This window comes from Erpetoichthys calabaricus, chromosome 11, assembly GCF_900747795.2.
Source record: "Erpetoichthys calabaricus chromosome 11, fErpCal1.3, whole genome shotgun sequence".
NCBI lineage: Eukaryota > Metazoa > Chordata > Cladistia > Polypteriformes > Polypteridae > Erpetoichthys > Erpetoichthys calabaricus.
The window spans coordinates 90,858,562-90,877,105 of NC_041404.2; the positions used below are offsets into that span (position 1 = coordinate 90,858,562).

The 18,544-nt window shown below is 39.3% G+C and overlaps 1 protein-coding gene across 12 annotated transcripts in view; it reads right to left on the minus strand.

Moving 5' to 3' along the window:
• The window catches only part of cpt1a2b (carnitine palmitoyltransferase 1A2b), a 165,227-nt gene that overhangs the window by 98,454 nt on the left and 48,229 nt on the right, over positions 1 to 18,544 (minus strand). For 8 of the 12 annotated variants that reach the window (XM_051933696.1, XM_051933695.1, XM_051933691.1 and 5 more), the window contains exons 3-10: positions 14,255 to 14,394; positions 13,989 to 14,160; positions 13,456 to 13,557; positions 10,543 to 10,680; positions 10,360 to 10,437; positions 9,004 to 9,137; positions 3,882 to 3,969; positions 2,983 to 3,067 (exon numbers count right to left, since the gene is read on the minus strand). In XM_051933696.1, the coding sequence (XP_051789656.1) occupies positions 2,983 to 3,067; positions 3,882 to 3,969; positions 9,004 to 9,137; positions 10,360 to 10,437; positions 10,543 to 10,680; positions 13,456 to 13,557; positions 13,989 to 14,160; positions 14,255 to 14,394 (937 nt within the window). The remainder of the gene's footprint in view (positions 1 to 2,982; positions 3,068 to 3,881; positions 3,970 to 9,003; positions 9,138 to 10,359; positions 10,438 to 10,542; positions 10,681 to 13,455; positions 13,558 to 13,988; positions 14,161 to 14,254; positions 14,395 to 18,544) is intronic. The other 4 variants (XM_051933700.1, XM_051933701.1, XM_051933699.1 and 1 more) reach the window with 2 other exon arrangements.

Consider the following 18,544-nt stretch of genomic DNA (forward strand, 5'->3'; position numbering starts at 1 on the left):
GAGCTGGTCCACTGTTCCGCGACCAGGATGAAAACCACACTGTTCCTCCTGAATCCGAGGCTCGACTATCCGACGGACCCTCCTCTCCAGGACCCCTGAATAGACTTTTCCAGGGAGGCTGAGGAGTGTGATCCCTCTGTAGTTGGAACACACCCTCCGATCCCCCTTCTTAAACAGGGGGACCACCACCCCGGTCAGCCAGTCCAGAGGCACTGTCCCTGATGTTGCAGAGGCGTGTCAACCAAGACAGTCCTACAACATCCAGAGCCTTGAGGAACTCCGGGCGTATCTCATCCACCCCCGAGGCCCTGCCACCAAGGAGTTTTTTGACCACCTCGGTGACCTCAGTCCCAGAGATGGGGTAGCCCACCTCTGAGTCCCCAGGCTCTGCTTCCTCATTGGAAGGCATGTTAATGGGATTGAGTAGGTCTTCGAAGTACTCCCCCCACCGACCCACAACGTCCCGAGTCGAGGTCAGCAGCGCACCATCCCCACCATATACAGTGTTGACACTGCACTGCTTCCCCTTCCTGAGATGCCGGATGGTGGACCAGAATCTCCTCGAAGCCGTCCGAAAGTCGTTCTCCATGGCCTCCCCAAACTCCTCCCACGCCCGAGTTTTTGCCTCAGCAACCACCAAAGCCGCATTCCGCTTGGCCTGCCGGTACCTATCAGCTGCTTCCAGGGCCCCACAGGACAAAAGGGACCGGTAGGACTCCTTCTTCCGCTTGACGGCATCCTTCACCGCCGGTGTCCACCAACGGGTTCGGGGATTGCCGCCACGACAGGCACCAACCACCTTACGGCCACAGCTCCGGTCAGCCGCCTCAACAATAGAGGCACGGAACATGGCCCATTCGGACTCAATGTCCCCCACCTCCCTCGGGATGTGGTCGAAGTTCTGCCGGAGGTGGGAGTTGAAGCTACTTCTGACAGGGGGCTCTGCCAGACGTTCCCAGCATACCCTCACAACACGTTTGGGCCTACCACGCCTGACCGGCATCCTCCCCCACCATCAAAGCCAACTCACCACCAGGTGGTGATCAGTTGACAGCTCCGCCCCTCTCTTCACCCGAGTGTCCAAGACATGATGAACTGCATTTGCAAATTCCAATGCGTTGAACAAATTACGGAGGAAGAAGCTACAGATGCTACAATAGATGTAACACCTGTATTTTCAAATATGGAACTAAAAAAAAAAAATACTGCACTTTCAACAGAAGCTTTAAAATTTTTATACCATTTGCAAGTTTATATATATGCAAACTAAATTTTCAGTCTACAGCTGCAATTAAAACAAAATACAGAAATTGAAAATTATTTAATCATTACATAGCCCAGTTTTGAGAAAATGGTTGCCGAAAAATTAACACATATGTCACAGTAATATATTATTTTCTTTCTGCAATGTTATTTCACTAGATAATTAAATACTTTTACAGGAGAATTTTTTTTACTTTATGTTGAAAACCCCTGTGACTCCCTACACAATGGCCACCCTACCAGAAGGGTCAATATTGCATGTACTTTCACTATACTAATGAACATTAGTTTGCCTTCAAAAACCAAATGAAAATACAAAGGTAATAATTGTAGATTCACCTATACTGCTGCAACTGCTTGTCTCTGCGATCCAATTCTGTTAACATAATACATGTCACATTATTAAAGAGACGTGCTTTATATGTCAAAGCATCTGAGCTAACTCCATAACAGGTGTTTTGCCTTTATTTTTAATGATAAGGATGATTCCGGCAATCACTCTCTGAAACTATCCTACTTTGAACACAAAAGGATTTTCAAACTTGACTTCTGCTGATTTTCTTTTTGAGATGAGTTAATCCTGTGCTGTAGCACTATGAGCCATTTTCATATGAAGTTTTTAGTCATGCTTTTATCATGTATTACTGTACCTGCCAAAGTAATATGCCTACCTGCAGTCACTGGTACCCAGTTTCATTTTGGGACCGATACTGTTAAAAAGCTAGTACCTACCGTTAGGCTTTCAGCATTTTGGCATCAACTTGGTACCACACCATTGGTTCTTTTGACAACCCTAGTTAATTAAACTGCTGCTGTTGGAATTAAACTGTTTTCCAAACAGGTAAAGTTCAGTATGCAGCAGGCTCCTTGATTAGTTGTGTAATAAGCAATAATCTGTAAAATGAGTAGATATTTGCAGTAGTTACATTGTATTACTCTATAAGCAGCAAAACAACGTTAACATAATGCTCTACGTACTTCCAACATTTCCAGACAGCGTACTGCATACCATGTTCATTATCTAAACTTATTAGAAATTTCAACTGTGATGCCTAGGGATGGAGGCCAATTCTGCCTCACAGATCCTATGTCCTGAATTTGAAATTGAATGTATATGTGAAGTTTAAACCCTCTTCTAATATTTGCATTAGTTTTCATGCAGGTAATTGTGTTTCTCTCTAAAATCCCCAAGCGTTTGCATGTTGGGCTACTTTAAACTGGCCCCATTGTGAGCGACCATGGCTGTGTACACGCATGTTTGTGCCCTGCAATGTACTAGCACCTGATCCACAGTTGCTCCCGACCTAAGTGATGGTGAGTTGAATTAAGGGGATTTGAGATTGTATATACGGACAAATGTCAGTCAACTAAAATGTCAGAGATTATATATGCTGGGAGAGTGACAAGGAGCTTTCAGTAAGGTTGCCTCCTCTAAAACCAAAACACTTGAAAATTTATTTGAAGGACTATGGAAATGAAGGTGTTTGCTAAAATACTATAGTACTTTACAGAGGTAATTAAAACATTATTCTTTGATTTTCTAGCAAAGCACTGACGCAAAATTGCCTTCCATGTAAACCTAACTCTGCATATTTGACTAGCCTTCTCCTTCCACGAGTCTGGGTTACTTACCACACAGACCATATAAAGTTTTTTTTACAGATGACACAGCTACTATGTTGCAGAAGGAAAATATACGGTAATCAAGAACTATTGTACCTGAATTTTCACCAGGGATACGAGTAGTATTGAATATTCTTTCATATTGATCAGAACACATGGGCACACAGTCTTGTACCAGCAACTAGACAGAAAGGAAGGGAGAGAAAACAGGGAGAAAAAGAAAAGGTAGGTGAGAAATAGAAAGAAATTGGAAAAAGAACAAAGGGATCAACAAATATTAGACCAACACCCTTAAGCAAAAAGGGCACAGATTTGTTATAAAGTTGAGATTTAAGAACCTTAATTATTCCAGCGGTTTAGTTATACTGAAATCAGCAATGATGATTCTAGTTAGATCATTTACACCACTGAGAATAACTTGCATTTTTTTTATTTCAGTATTTCAACATAGCTATAAATGTTTTTAAATTAGTTTCATTTCACTCACCATAACAGTTCTGGGCAATTCATATATTATAGAACTTACAATTTTTGTCCAGTTTTCAACCATGTTGAGTATAAGAAAAAAAAAAATTCAGTAATAGTAATCATAAGCCAAAGATCCCATTTTACCTGAGGAGCCAGGTATACAATTAGAGAGAAGAAAGGTGAGAGGGAGAATTGGTGAATTAAATAGAGAAGAATGCCTAAACATTCATTCCCTACAGAAATATGTTGAATACAAGACAAATGTGTTGAAAACAGCACCACCAAAGCTGGTGAGTGGAGTGGAGTATCCCATGGACACCCAAATCACATTAAAAAAATAATAATGGAAGGGTAGGGAGAAAGGAATGTGACAGGAGGACTAAGACACAGGTGCACCATCTGCATCTTACAATGAAGTCAGTTCTGGGTCTCTAAATGGCAGAGGAATAAAAATGCATTTCACTTGTGTCTAGACCATCTTCACCCCTTACTCCTTTCCAGTCCACACCCTTTACTCTGCTCCTTACCTGTCTCCTCTCCAGGGATCCGGCAAGTGTTAAACAATCTCTCCCACTGCGCAGAACAAAGCGGAATGATAGTGCCTGGGATTCGGCTCTGAGATACAGAGCAGAGAAAGTTGAGGAAAATAGAAAAAGAAGGGAATTGGAGTATGAAGTATGGGGAAAAGATACAGATAGAAATTAAGTAATTATGGAGGGAATAGATGGAGAGAGACAAAACAAAAGGAAAATGGGACCAAAGAAAGACAACACAGAGACAAAAATGAATTACATTGGCTGGGAACATTTGCAAGAGCTCCACCTTGCAAGACCATACATACCTCACAATCATGTATAATCACAATAATTTTATACTGCTTACCCTCACTAAACCCAGGTTAATCTTAGTAAAAATGCTTAGTTTATTCTACACCACATTCAAATGCTGACCACAGATAGACTTAATGCCAATGTGATTCCACATCTAGCCACCATGCCAAAGAATGTCAATAAACACGGGAATTGCAATATAGCACAGCGATGTGTGTGTTGATACTGTGCTAAAATCCATGGTGAAACTGAAATGAGAATGACAATGTTTTAGCATAGTTACAATGAGAAGCAGAACATTAGTCTAGCATTGAAATCATATCATATTTAAGTGTAATTCAAGATGCAGGTTTTCCAAGCAGATATGTATGTGTGACAAAAATGTGAGTGAATGTACGTCAAACTACAAAAAGCAAAGTCCACTTGTTTCGGGAATAGCTGCTGAAAGATGAGCAGCTTAAAGTTTTTATTACTGCAGTGCTAAATTACCACCAATGCACTTGACCGCATACTAAGCACAATTGTAAAAGCATAAAGCATCATGCAATTCTTGGACAGATCCTCAGCTAATATTTCATGATTACCTTATGTCTGCGTGGATTTTAGGAGACCCAGGCCCCTCATGGACCCCGTGATCATCAGAGGTGACTGTGTGCAGAGGGTGCAGACCTATAAATACCTGGGAGTGCAGCTGGACGATAAATTGGACTGGACTGCCAATACTGATTCTCTGTGCAAGAAAGGACAGAGCCGCCTGTACTTCCTTAGAAGACTGGCATCCTTCAACATCTGCAGTAAGATGCTGCAGATGTTCTATCAGATGGTTGTGGCGAGTGCCCTCTTCTAAGCAGTGGTGTGCTGGGGAGGCAGCATTAAGAAGAAGGACGGCTCACGCCTGGACAAACTGGTGAGGAAGGCAGGCTCTATTGTAGGCACTGAGCTGGACAGTTTGACATTCGTGGCAGATCGACGGCCGCTCAGCAGGCTCCTATCAATCATGGAGAATCCACTGCATCCACTAAACAGTATCATCTCCAGACAGAGGAGCAGCTTCAGTGACAGACTGCTGTCACTGTCCTGCTCCACTGACAGACTGAGGAGATCGTTCCTCCCCCAAACTATGCGACTCTTTAATTCCACCCGGGGAGGTAAACGTTAACATTATTCAAAGTTTTTGTCTGTTTTTACCTGCATTTTTATTACTCTTTAATTTAATATTGTTTTTTGTATCAGTATGCTGCTGGAGGAGTATGCGAATTTCCCCTTGGGATTAATAAAGTATCTATCTATCTATCTATCTATCTATCTATCTATCTATCTATCTATCTATCTATCTATCTATCTATCTATCTATCTATCTATCTATCTATCTATCTATCTATCTATCTATCTATCTATCTATCTATCTATCTATCTATCTATCTATCTATCTATCTATCTATCTATTAGATAAAACTACCCAACATCTGACATCTCCAGATTGTACTTCAAACCACAAATATACTGAAATGTTGTCAGTCTAACAACAAAAAGAAAGCTTGGACATATAGTTTTATTAGCAGAATCAGCATTTCAGTGAAATGTGACATTAGGTTCAAAATGTTATATATGGTCAATAAGAATGAGCAAAAGGTGTAAGGTACATTAACCTTTCCCAATATCAAGCAAGTATTCTTGGCTAATGCTGATGAGCTTTCACTGCTTAATGGAATATATTCCAAATTGCTTCTACAATACCCTCTCATTACATGATTTATTATTCTGTCTGATTTAAGAATAATGGTCATCTTCATTAAAGATGGCAAACCCCATTAAATTACGATGTGATACTTGTAAAAGTGTTAAATATACGTATTCATATAGTATGTAGTGTATTAATGTGTCTAGACATTTTGCTTTTATCTGGAACCAATTTTTTTTATCAAGTAGTAATGATGAAATCTCTCTATTATTAAAAAAATCTTGAAAGGAGACGAGACGTGATTTTCGCAGAGACACACATGTCACGCAAGACGAGTCTTTGTGCGAAGAGATTTAACCACGCTTGAGGCCAGAAATATAAGATAAAGTGTAGATGACAAAGTAGAATGTCGTAAAAAGGTTCAAAAACATTGGCGTGGTACACATGCAGAGCAGGTTAGAGATAATGGAAGTACGAAAATTAGAAAGTCTCAAAAAAAGGGTAGTAAAGATCGCATTAGCGCAAACAAACGGAAATTATTACTCGGTGAAATAACGGAACAACGAAAAGAGATTGAATATATTGTTTGGATTTAAACTTTAAGTCGGAAACTTGTAAATCGTCTAATTCGTGTTGCCATAAGGGAATAAAAAGTAGTGTTTCTTCCCAATGAAGAGGTGTATCCGCGAGAATTAAAAGATTCCAAAAACGATGGTGCAGTACACATGCAGAGCAGGTTAGAGGTAATGGAATTCCAAAAATTCTGAAGTCTCAAAAAGTGATAGTAAAGATCGCATTAGCACAAACAAACAGAAATTATTACTCGGTGAAATAACGAAACAGCAAAAAGAGATCGAATATATTGTTCGGATTTAAACTTTAAGTTGGAGACTTGTAGACCGTTTAATTCGTGTTGCCAGCAAGAATTAAAAGATTCCAAAAACATTGGTGCGGTATGAAGTCCCGTGAGACGGAGACTTTTAACATGAGATTCTTTCAAATTACGCCATACTTACAACTTTTGGAAGCAAGTCCCATGAGACTGTGACTTTTGCCATTAGATTTTTCAAGTCACGCCCTACTTACAACTATTTTTAAACAAGACCACTGTCATCTAACCTCAGTCGTGGGAAGGCTTTTGTCAGACACAGTTCCTGTGCTCTCAGCTCTTATAAATTTCATCAGGACAGTAATGTTATACGTTCTAGATGACACGTCAACGACTACGCGAAGAAGAAAAAGCATGGACAAACATTCGAAAAAGTTGTTTTATTTATTAGAGAGAAAGAAACGATATTCACTCATGGGCAGTTATACATTGCATTGTCACGATGTAAGTCCAAACACGGAATCAAAATTCAATGCAATCTTGAAGAAAAGTTAATTACAGATATTGTTTTTACTAACATTTTAAAGTAAAAGTGACAATAATGCATATGTAACAATTCCCATGAAAATAACAATCTCTTTAAATTGCATATCCAATTAACCAAACCCGGGGGTGGGCAGGCAAAACGAGCAGGGGGCAGAGCCCCCTAAGTTGATACAAGAATTAATGGGGATAGAAAAAGACAAGGCAAAAGAATAAGTAAACAGAGTTCAGAAAATGTACTGTAACTGGAAGGAGCTTAACAATAATAAATTACGATCATTTTTATGTTTAAGTTTTAATAATTAATGTATGACCTCTAACTCAGAAAACTGACAAGTTGCTATGTTAGCAATGGCTGCTAGATAAACATAGCCTCGATGTAAGGAAATTGCCGTGGTGGATGGTTCCTTTTCAGGTCTTCCTGACTGGGTAAAGGAAGGACATGGAAGGACGTGCATCCCGACCACGTTGGTTAGTGGAAGGATACACATTCTGGCTGGCCGAGGCCATAACACAAGGACAGAGGAAACCTGTCTACTGGGGCCATTTATTCCCCCTAAACATGGGGTGGCAGGCTCCCTCTGGTGGAACTCCCATTTGTACACTTGCAGAACATTTTGGGAGCTGTAGTCTTGAGGGGCAGCCCTGTTCAGGGACTTGGCCTGGAGGTACTTCTGCCATGCAGCGTTGTGGCACTGGAAGTACTCCTGGGTCCAGCATAGAAGAAGCTTGCTCCTCTACATCAAGGAGTCAGGGTCAGGAGGAAGTGGACATGGCCTGCCTGGATGAGAGGGGAGATGGAAAAGAAGAGGAAATGAAAGGAAAGGAAAGAAACAAAATAGAACTGAAATTGGACTAATTTATAAAGTGACAGAAACCTGTAGAAGGTATTGTTTAAATTAAAAACTCCTTTCCTTGAACCCGTGACTGTGTGGTTTGGTTGTGCCTGGGTGTTTGGGGTGCAGGTATGTCCCCCATAGGTTACACTATGTCTATGACAATGGGAAGGTGTTTATGAAATACAACACGGTTCAAAAAACCCTTGCTAAATGTAATGCAGTGACTCTGGACTGTGATGAAAGGTGTGTTTGTGTAACTTAAAACAACGGCAAAACTTTTTCGGCTATTTCCATAATACTATGAGTATATTCTAATAGTTATGTCTCACACATGACTTGAGCAAAATTAAGTATGTGTTCTAGAAATAACATAACATTTGATGTACTACTGTTAATTTCCAAGTATCTTCAACTTGTAATGTCAGAGAGTACCATCAAACTAATTGCTTATCTTGAAAAAAACTTTGAAAGGTTTTGTTTAAATGAGGACAATGGATATTATCAGAGTAAACTACCAAAATTGCACTGTATTTTTTAAATATAATTTTCATACCTAATACAAAGTAACATTAAGAAAAAATTCAAGAACCACTGATTTAATGAAGTAAGCTTTGCCATGGTAGGAGTGGAAACAAGGCATTAAACTTCTACGTAGCCACATTTTTTAATTGCACCTTCTGATACTTAAGGAGACACTCTAAGTAAGCTTAAACTGTTTAACACTACAGTAATTTAAAAAAGTTACTAAAAAACTGGCTATCACAATAAACACATCACCCATTAAAGGTAAAAAAAAAGTTGAAAATAAAATCTAAAAATTAGAACTGTGCGACCACTTCTTCTATCAGAGTAAGCAAGATTGGATGATGATTCCACAACATATTCTTAACACGTATAATACCAATTGTAAATTCTGTAACAACTCACAACAGACCATTACAATGACTGCTTACAGGCTTAATTTCTTCCCGGTTCAATTTTCTGCGATACAGCATCATAGCATGTATAGCATTGCCAGCACGGGCAGCTTGGATGGGAGTGGGTGTTACATACAGGAAGTCCTGTAAAAAGGTGTAAAAAGATAAGCAGAGAGTATGATAGTTAGATAAAAACTGTCAGGTATCTAAGCTGGATCATGTGGCACATGCATAGATCAACACAAATGTATAATCTAGCATGTTCAGAACAAAATAATACAAAATCCAGTGTGATAAGTGGAAGAAGCCAAATACACTGTCCTTCTGTAACAAAACATTACCAAAGAAAGACAGAAAAGGTAAGCTATTAGATACAGAAAAAAAAACAGACAAGCAGTGAATTTTCATGCATTCACACAACTGAGTTAAGGTAAAAACCTGGTTAAGGCAGAAACCTGGTGTCTTAAAAATCTGTGTTTACATGCATTAGTGATCCTCTAGAGTTCCTTTTGTCAAAACATTCCAACATCATTAAACTGCACATCGGCCACCATGAATGTGAAAATAAGCATTATGCCTCTGATACTTTTTTGTGTTTTATAAATATGTTTACAAAAGATTTCTGCTACTGAATTGCACACAGAACAGTCCTTTTTGCCTGGGTGTGCAATTGAGCCCTGCAATGGGCAGTACATGTGTTTCATGCCCAACACCCAGTGCTGCTAGAGTAATAATAACGCAGGAATTTTTACTTCAATAATGCAAGTGTTGTGTTAGGTTCATTACTATAAAAAGTGATCTGTTCACATTTTACTTTTAAAATGGTACCCTACAGCTCTCGAGATTACATTGTGTTTAGAACTGCACGTTCAGCTCCTCAACATAATTTTAGTGATTTCTGAAATACTGAGACAGATTATTTCAGCCAGGAGAAGAAACAATGCGATCACCCAAACTTTTTCCTCCAAAATGTATTTTGTGGACACTTCTATCTATGGCTGCTGAAAGTGTGTGCTAAGCAAATAGATGTGCAGGCTGACAGAGTGCAACGGACATGTGCACACTACAAAATCCATAAAAGTAATCTGGTTAAGAGTTTTCAGGGCCATGTAACTGTGTTATTCACAGAGAAATCTACCTCTATTAGCCAGGTTTCTCAGAGGCCAGACACCTGACTTCTCTAACTGAAAAAAGTTTATCTAGCATTTTAGAAACCAGGTTTCTATGAATAACTGGGTTATTTAGATGCATGTAAACGTGCCTAAGGAAAAGAGTACAGAGCAGTACCAACAATCTTCTATACAGACCAATAAGCATACAATGTGCAAAGACAAATCAAACATCACAACGAGAAGAATAAACTTACCATTCCATAATAGTTGCTGTTAACCATGATGGGACTACGACCACGAAGATAGATGTATTCCTCCCACCAGTCACTAACCTATAAAGATTGAGAAAGACTGGCATGAAAGTTGAATAGGCATGAGATAAGAATGCAAACTTGATAGGAAAGCTAAGCAGACATAGAATAATAATGTAAACTTACATAATTTGAAGCCCATAGTGCCTTCAGTTTAAGGTACCACTGTAACTTAGGTCCAAGATTGTTCTCAAAATCTGACGCAAGAGCGGACATGCGTTTGAACTGCTCATCATCAAGTAAGGGATGTACAGACTCCAAAAACTGCAAACATAAGGAGAAATGTAAAATCTGGCATTTTTAACAATACTACCCTATATAACAATTAACATAACATATTGTTTAATCCTACGGCCATTCTTATTACTGATTTATCCTTATCACTACTTCAGTTAACCGGAAGCATATGCTGGCTACAACGGTTGAGAGGTTGGAGATGACTGCTGGACAAACTTAAGCACATATCTAAATTAATTTACATTGACGAATAAACCAAACAGTATGTGTTTGGACTGTGGAAGGAAAAAAGAATTAACAATGGAAGTTGACAGGAACATGGTATAAAAATATACCATGTATCCATCCATCTAACCACCTATTGTTTCACTTTGTTTACTTGGTTAAATATACAAATATTATAAACTTATGAAAAAATAAATAATTCTTACTATTGAAATGCTCAAACTCTGACTAGAAGTAGCAAATATAAAATATCAAAGAAATTATTTGTTATTGGCAGCACAGTGGCGCATGTTCTCCCCGTGTCTGCGTGTGTTTCCTCCTGGTACTCCTGTTTCCTCCCACAGTCCAAAGACATGCAGATTAGGTGCATTGGCGATCCTAAATTGTCCCTAGTGTGTGCTTGGTGTATGGGTGTGTGCACGACCTGCAGTGGGCTGATGCCCTGCCCAGGGTTTGTTTCCTGCCTTGTGCCCTGTGTTGGCAGGAATGGCTCCAGCAGACCCCTGTGGCCCTGTGGTTAGCATATAGCAAGTTGGATAATGGATAGATAGATGATTTGTTATTTTCAGGGATTTTACATTTTTATAGGGATAGTCACATTGTAAGGAAAATGCTCAAAATTTTGTAAAACTGTACAAGAAAAAGGAATTTAGCAGAACAGTTTTAGTTGGAGTCTTAGAGTGTGTTCTGAGATCAGTACTAGACGATCCTTGCCCAAAATGAACGCCCAGAAAAAGCCCCTTGCCTAAAAGTATGAATAGCCACTTTATGGAGTGTTAAATGTCTGGAATTAACATAATGTTAAGCCATTTTAAAAGCAAGTGATAATTATGTAACTGCATTGGTAATGAACTAAAATAAAAAGAGTTATAGAGTTAGAATAGAGTTAGAAGAATGGGAAAATGGTATTAACACTAGAATTACCAGAGCCTATGAAAAAACTCGTAGATCTGGCCCACCTTAACTCCGTTCACACCTCTCCCTCAGCAACTTTTGTCCTGTAAATGTGCCGATTAAGACAAGCAGCAAGCAGCCTGCTATTCCATTCCCCACCACCACAGACCGTGCACAAACTTATCCCAGCTTATGCCTTGATTGATTATCTGGGAGTGAAGTGCTGGAGTTTTAGAGTGGAAATAATACATCGTTATTTGGAACACATGCATTTCATGTGTGTTCCGTTTCTAAAATAATCTGTGTAAACACATTGTTAAAACAGAAATGTTTGTCATATTTTAGTAGTAAATGACAAAATGTTGGCATAAACTATATAATGTGTGAAGCCTGAAGTCCAAAAGATCAAATAAACACTTTCGCAAAAGGTTCAAGGATGATACAACAGCTTCCGTGGCGTAGCAGTAAGATTTGCTGACTTGTAATCAAGAGTCCCCGGTTCAATCCCGTCTGCCTCCTGTATTTGCTTTTTTCAGTAGTGAGCACTCTTATTGTTAATATTATACAGTACACACATACATTTGGTTTGTGTCTGTAACAGACGGTGTACATTTATAGGACTTGTGAAAGTTACCATTTTTTTTCACTTTTATTCTCTCAGTCACGATCGTAATACATACTACCCCCCTAGGGATCTAACGCTGTTAGTTTTTATTTGAAACTGGGAGTAACTGTAGATGTGAGTGGTGTTTTGAGGCAATGGAACTGGACATTCTTTGATCTGGATGGATAAAAGCTGACACACAAATGCTGGTGAATCTGCTTTCTTCGTATCTCACCGTCACTTGATTTTTTAAATTCAGTTTTATTGAGTGTTCCTGCTCATGCTGAATTAGTATGGACCTTATGGTCTATGATGTCAAAAAAAAAAAAAACAGAGACATAGGGATATATGATATTTGGAATTATTCATTTTATGACCTGTATAGTACATTTTGGAAAACATTGTGGCACGGATACAACATTATTCATATTATTCATATTCATTCGCATAACACCGCATGTTTTTTTTCCCTGCTCTTGCCAGTCCCCACATGTTGCTGTTTCTTTTTTACTCCAGGACATGCAGAGGCAACAATAATACAGAGAGGTCAGTTCCGCGTAATATGCAATCATCACATTCAAATGTTAACAGTTCAAACACACGCAAGGACCCGTCCTTCCTACATTTACGATGTGTGCACCTGTTGCAATGCGCGCACTTCTCTCTATGCTTTGGTTTCTATTACACACCTGAAAGAGTGACAATATATGTGACATTTTGAAGAAATCATTGTGTACCAAGTTTACTGGGCAGAATTAGCCTAGGGGCTAACTAGGTTTTACATATTTTGGCAAAAGGAGAAGTATTTGAAAAGCAAAAATAGATATAGAATCTATGGTCCATACAAAACCAGAAACAATGAACATTTATAAGGTTACTAAAACCAAAGAATAAGGAGGAATAGTAACTAACTATCTAAGAAATAGATCCTTCTAGTAAGAGGTACTCTATAAGAGACATTAGTTTACAAAATCTTACACTTGGATATTTGTATGCTAAAGGGTTTAGGAGAGGCAGAAGGCATCAAGCAGCAACACCACATAAACAATGATGTAAATGTACATTTAACAGATACTGACTCGTCTCATGGTATCTTTGATTGCAGGTAAAGGCAGGTGGGGCAGAGAAGCCTGATAGCTGTAAAGAAGAGGTTTTCTTCCAGAGAATATACGTACTAATGCCTGTTCAAAAAACAAATGCAAAAGAGAAGACATGTCAGTATTATCCGAAAATGCTTCAAAACACCAAATTATTGTTGAGAGCTCAAAGACAAACAGACAAATTGTTTGAGCTATGCAACCACTCATCTTCACATATTATCATGCTATATGAGAGATTAGAAGTTTGACGTTTTAAAATTCCATGGTGTAGCAAACTCAAAATCTGATATTAGCATCAAGAAAGTGCAAATCTTTGTCATTTAGAAGTCTAATTTAAAAAACAGCATATTATTTGTTTCCTGTATTCACTTTAGCATTCTCACAATTCACCAACTATTTAAAAATGGACAATTACACTGGTACATTTGAATGCAGCATATTATACACTACTTTGGTACATTACTATATGTTCATCACAAAAGAAGGATATTTTACTAACACAAAATACTCACCAACCAGACTTTGGTTTTATTGGACATACGCCCATGTACTTCGAACATCCAGCGATGGTATGACAGGAGTTGTTTTAAAATATAACGCATTGTCAAGATGACGGCTAGCCACAGTAGAGTTGCAAAAAGCAAAGCGCTAAGTAAAGTTTGGGATTGGTGTGACAGATATCCACTAAAAAAGAAAATAAAGATATTAGAAGGTACTATGTTGTAGAAGATGTAAAATGTGTGAAGAGCACTACTATGAAACAGTGAATTTTTGTTACCTGACAGGAAGATGCTCCTGAATTTTGTTAATGAGACCCATGGAGGGGTCACTACGGGTGTACAAAGTAGCTAAAATTGCTACTACCACAAACAACCAGCTGGAAGGACTTGCAGGATACACTCCAGTGATGACAGTATTCTGATATAAGAACAAAAAAAATAAAAATGACATAACCTGTTATGCAATGGAAGTTCCATCTATTTATCCATCTATCCAATTTTGTTACAAAATGCATTTCTTCTTTCAAAAAACAAAAAAACCTGTATATTTGATGTTGAGTATGGAGTATCTACTTTTAACAACCTATATATATATATCCATCCATCCATTTTCCATCCCGCTGAATCCAAACACAGGGTCACGGGGGTCTGCTGGAGCCAATCCCAGCCAACACAGGGCACAAGGCAGGAACCAATCCCAGGCAGGGTGCCAACCCACCGCAGGACACACACAAACACACCCACACACCAAGCACACACTAGGGCCAATTTAGAATCGCCAATCCACCTAACCTGCATGTCTTTGGACTGTGGGAGGAAACCGGAACGCCCGGAGGAAACCCACGCAGATATTGTGACAGTTTAAGGTCTCCGTGACCCCTTTAACCCTCAGACCACACGTCAGACACCAGGTAAAATCCAAAGATGAATATTTATTATAATAATAATGTGCACAAAGCACCACTACTCCACACTACTCCAATAAATCATCAATAATAATCAATCAATAATAAACAATCCTCCACTCCCAGACGCGTTGCCACCCTTCCACCCAGCTCAGCTCAATGTCTGGGATTTCCCATCGTCCTTTCATATTCCCTGACCCGGAAGTGGTTCCTGTCCAACCATCCACAAGTCCCCATTACTTCCGGGTCAGAGTAAAAGTCCTTCTCTTCAACCTGGAAGCACATCGTTTCTCCTGTTCATGTGACCAGGACGTACTTCCAGGTTATAGGGCACACAACAGTCTGTCAGCCTCCCTACAGCGACTCCCGGTGGCCCCCATGGTAATCAGCAGGGCTGTGCATACAAACTACAAGGTCCATGAGACCCTGCTGGAATTCGGGGAACCTCCATGCTGTCGGGAGAGCTCCACCTGGCGGTCTGGGGGTGAGGGCCGGAATATTTAGTCGGCCATCCATCACAATATATATATATATATATATATATATATATATATATATATATATATATATATATATATATATATATATATATAAGTCAATGTATGTGTGTACATATGTATGTTTCAGCATTACTTTCATGAAACTTGGTACACATGTTTCTCATTGGTCGACTAAAAATACTGTAGGGTGAAATCAACCCTAACCCATCCCATTCTGTGTAGGGTGTCGGGTAATCTTACGGTCTTGTATGCACGTTACAATCCAGTTGACACTCGAAACGATCACCAGAGGGCGAACCAGAGTCGACTGCCAGCATTCTTTATGTTTGAGCACCACCGTGCCCCTGTTGCTTTTGAAATTAAATAGAGTTGGCCGGTTCCGAGAGTCATCTGGATGATAACATACACACAAGACCTCAAGACAAGCACATTAGTGAGTCTTCATTGTTTGTTAATTTATTTTTATTTTTAAAGTTGTGGGTTTTTTTATTATATTTTTCTCTAACAATTAAAAAAACCCACTTTATTTTACTCCCAGGCAATGCTGGATATTTTAGCTAGTTAACAATAATTAATAATAATTAAAAACACAAACAGAGCAAATATTTAGGTCACAGTTTCAACACTAGAGACCTACCTGATAAAATTTATATTTAGTTTAGTCAAAATAAGAGTAAGTACAGGTATATTAGGATTCTTTTAGTGTTGTTTACAACTGCTAGGTCAAAATGAAAAATGTAATGAAAGCACATATTTCATAAATTTGAAACTTATGTTGGCAGATGCAATGCAGTCTCTTAGCTACGATTAATTCACTACATTCAAGGTCAGTCCATTAATTGTCTAATTCTGGACTTGTACCCAGGCATAAGTAATAATAAAATCTGATCACTCATATAAGACACCTTGAAAACAGCACAACAAAGATTGTTTAAATCTAAAGTATCAAGAGTTAGTGGCTTTTGAAATTTAAGTCAACTTGATTCACCCATTCAAATATTACTAATTAGTAAGCTTTTTAACCAGCTAGTGAACCAAATATAAAAATTACAATAGCAGTGGTTACAAACATACAATGTGATTGCCTGACAAACCAGATTAAAAAAAAAATGCTGTTAAAAGAACAGCTTAAAAGAATTTGCTTAAAACAAAATATCCTAATGTTCTTGGAATTCATTAATTTAAAAGTACAAATATAGTAACATTTAAATTTTTAGTATTCATTTTAACAGTATTTTTAAGCTTCTGGAGGTAAAATGTCAAGAGAAAAACTATTTGGAATCAAAACAGTTCTAAGGCAAATAATAATAACTAGCCAACCCGCGGCATAACATACGCCACATAATTATGTATTGATGGGTGAACACTTGCTGAACGACACAGTTGTCCAAATGGGGTGGGTTTGTGGATACCACTGTGAGTGAATGAAAAGATGGACCTCTGGAGAGAGCAACATTGTCCGTGACTGAAAGCGGGATCGTCTGTGACGATGGAGGCCACGCTGGTGAAAGTTACTTTGTCGGTAGGGATAAGTTTCAGCACTTGTTCATTAAGGTGTAGCGAGTCTTCGTTGTTGACGCTTAATATAGCTTGCGTACTGAGTTGTTCCGGAGTCACAGTTGAGAAACACTTTTTTAATGTCTTTTAAGCACAGGGAAAAAAATTAACATGTGAAACATCCGTAATGTAATAAGCCACCAAGAAAAGTAACATTGCAACAATGCACGCTACGATCCGATCGCTGTAAACAGAAGTGAAAACAAAATCGAGGCCAGAGCATTCTTTAACTGCCTTGTAGCGCAATGGTAGTGCTGCTGTTTTGCAGTAAGGAGACTGTGGAAGATTTTGGGTTCGCTTTCCGGTTTCTTCCTGTGTGGATAGCGCTTTGAATACTGAAAACACCGGTATATCAATGTAATGAAGTATTATTATTCTTATGCGTCCAGCGCTCTCTCTCTCTCGCGCACCTGTATGTGTGTGTGTGTCGCTCGCTGCATGTGTTCCTGCAGGCATATCAGTAAGTGAATGAAAAGATGGAACTCTGGAGAGAGCAACATACAACTGTCCGTGACTGAAAACTGGTTTTGGCAGATACATTCACATCTTTTTGAAAGTTTGGCCCTGTGCATTATTAATTGTCATTGCTCAGATGCAAGCGCAGGCTCTCTCTCAGCAGCATAGGAGCCTTCCCAGCCTCTCCCCCACCCCCCCCACCCCTCTCTCAGCAGCACGCGAGCCCTCTCTCTCCCTGTAACATTGCAGCAGTTGTATAAACACTTTTTTTTTAAATGAGTTTTAAGCACAGGGGGAAAAAAAGGAACATTTGAACAAATCCGAACTTTATTTAAAAGCCAACCAAGATAGTAACATTGCAGGAGTTCACCATTTTTAATCAGGCAACTGACAGTAGTGGAGTCAGGCACAGAGAAGGTCAGCTGCTGAGAAAGCGTCTCGACTGTTGCAGGGCGGTGAAGCAGGTGAGACGCTAATGAAAAAGAGGCACAGGGCTTATTGGTTTTTAAAGACTGCTTCCTTCATTGTGTTTTAACCTCAGTTTTAAAGGATTGCACGGCTCTCTCTGTTGTGCTGCCTGTGTGTGCGCGGCTCTCTCTCTCGGGCTGCCTGTGTGTGCCTCTGTCTCTCTCTCGCGCTGCCTGTGTGTGCCTCTGTCTCTCTCTGGCGCTGCCTCTGTGTGAACCAAGGTTCCACTGAGGTTGACTAATGAAAAGTCAACGTGGCTCAGAGCTGCACGTGGACTGTGGCACAGACAAACAGAAATGACGGCATGTTTTCCGAGGCATCGCGTCCGAGTTGGTGGGCGTGGCTCTGCGAGTTGTCGTTGTATCCAATGGTCTTAGAGTCGGTGGGCGTGGCTCCTTCCTGCGTGCGCCATGGGTGTCTTACTTGTCGGTGGCTTAGTGAATTATATATATATAGATAATGGATAACCCCAAAGCACCCCCCCCCAGGTAATGTCATGTATAGAAATTATGTTATTTACCTTGAATTATTATTTTTCATTTATGTTATTTTTAATTGTATAATACGTGGCTATGTATTAGTGTACCTGTCTCTTTAAATGCAATTATGCTCAATGCTCTTAGGTGGTAGAAATCCTCAAAGGGTGGGGCCATTTGTCAATCTCTGTTTGTAAGACACCTTC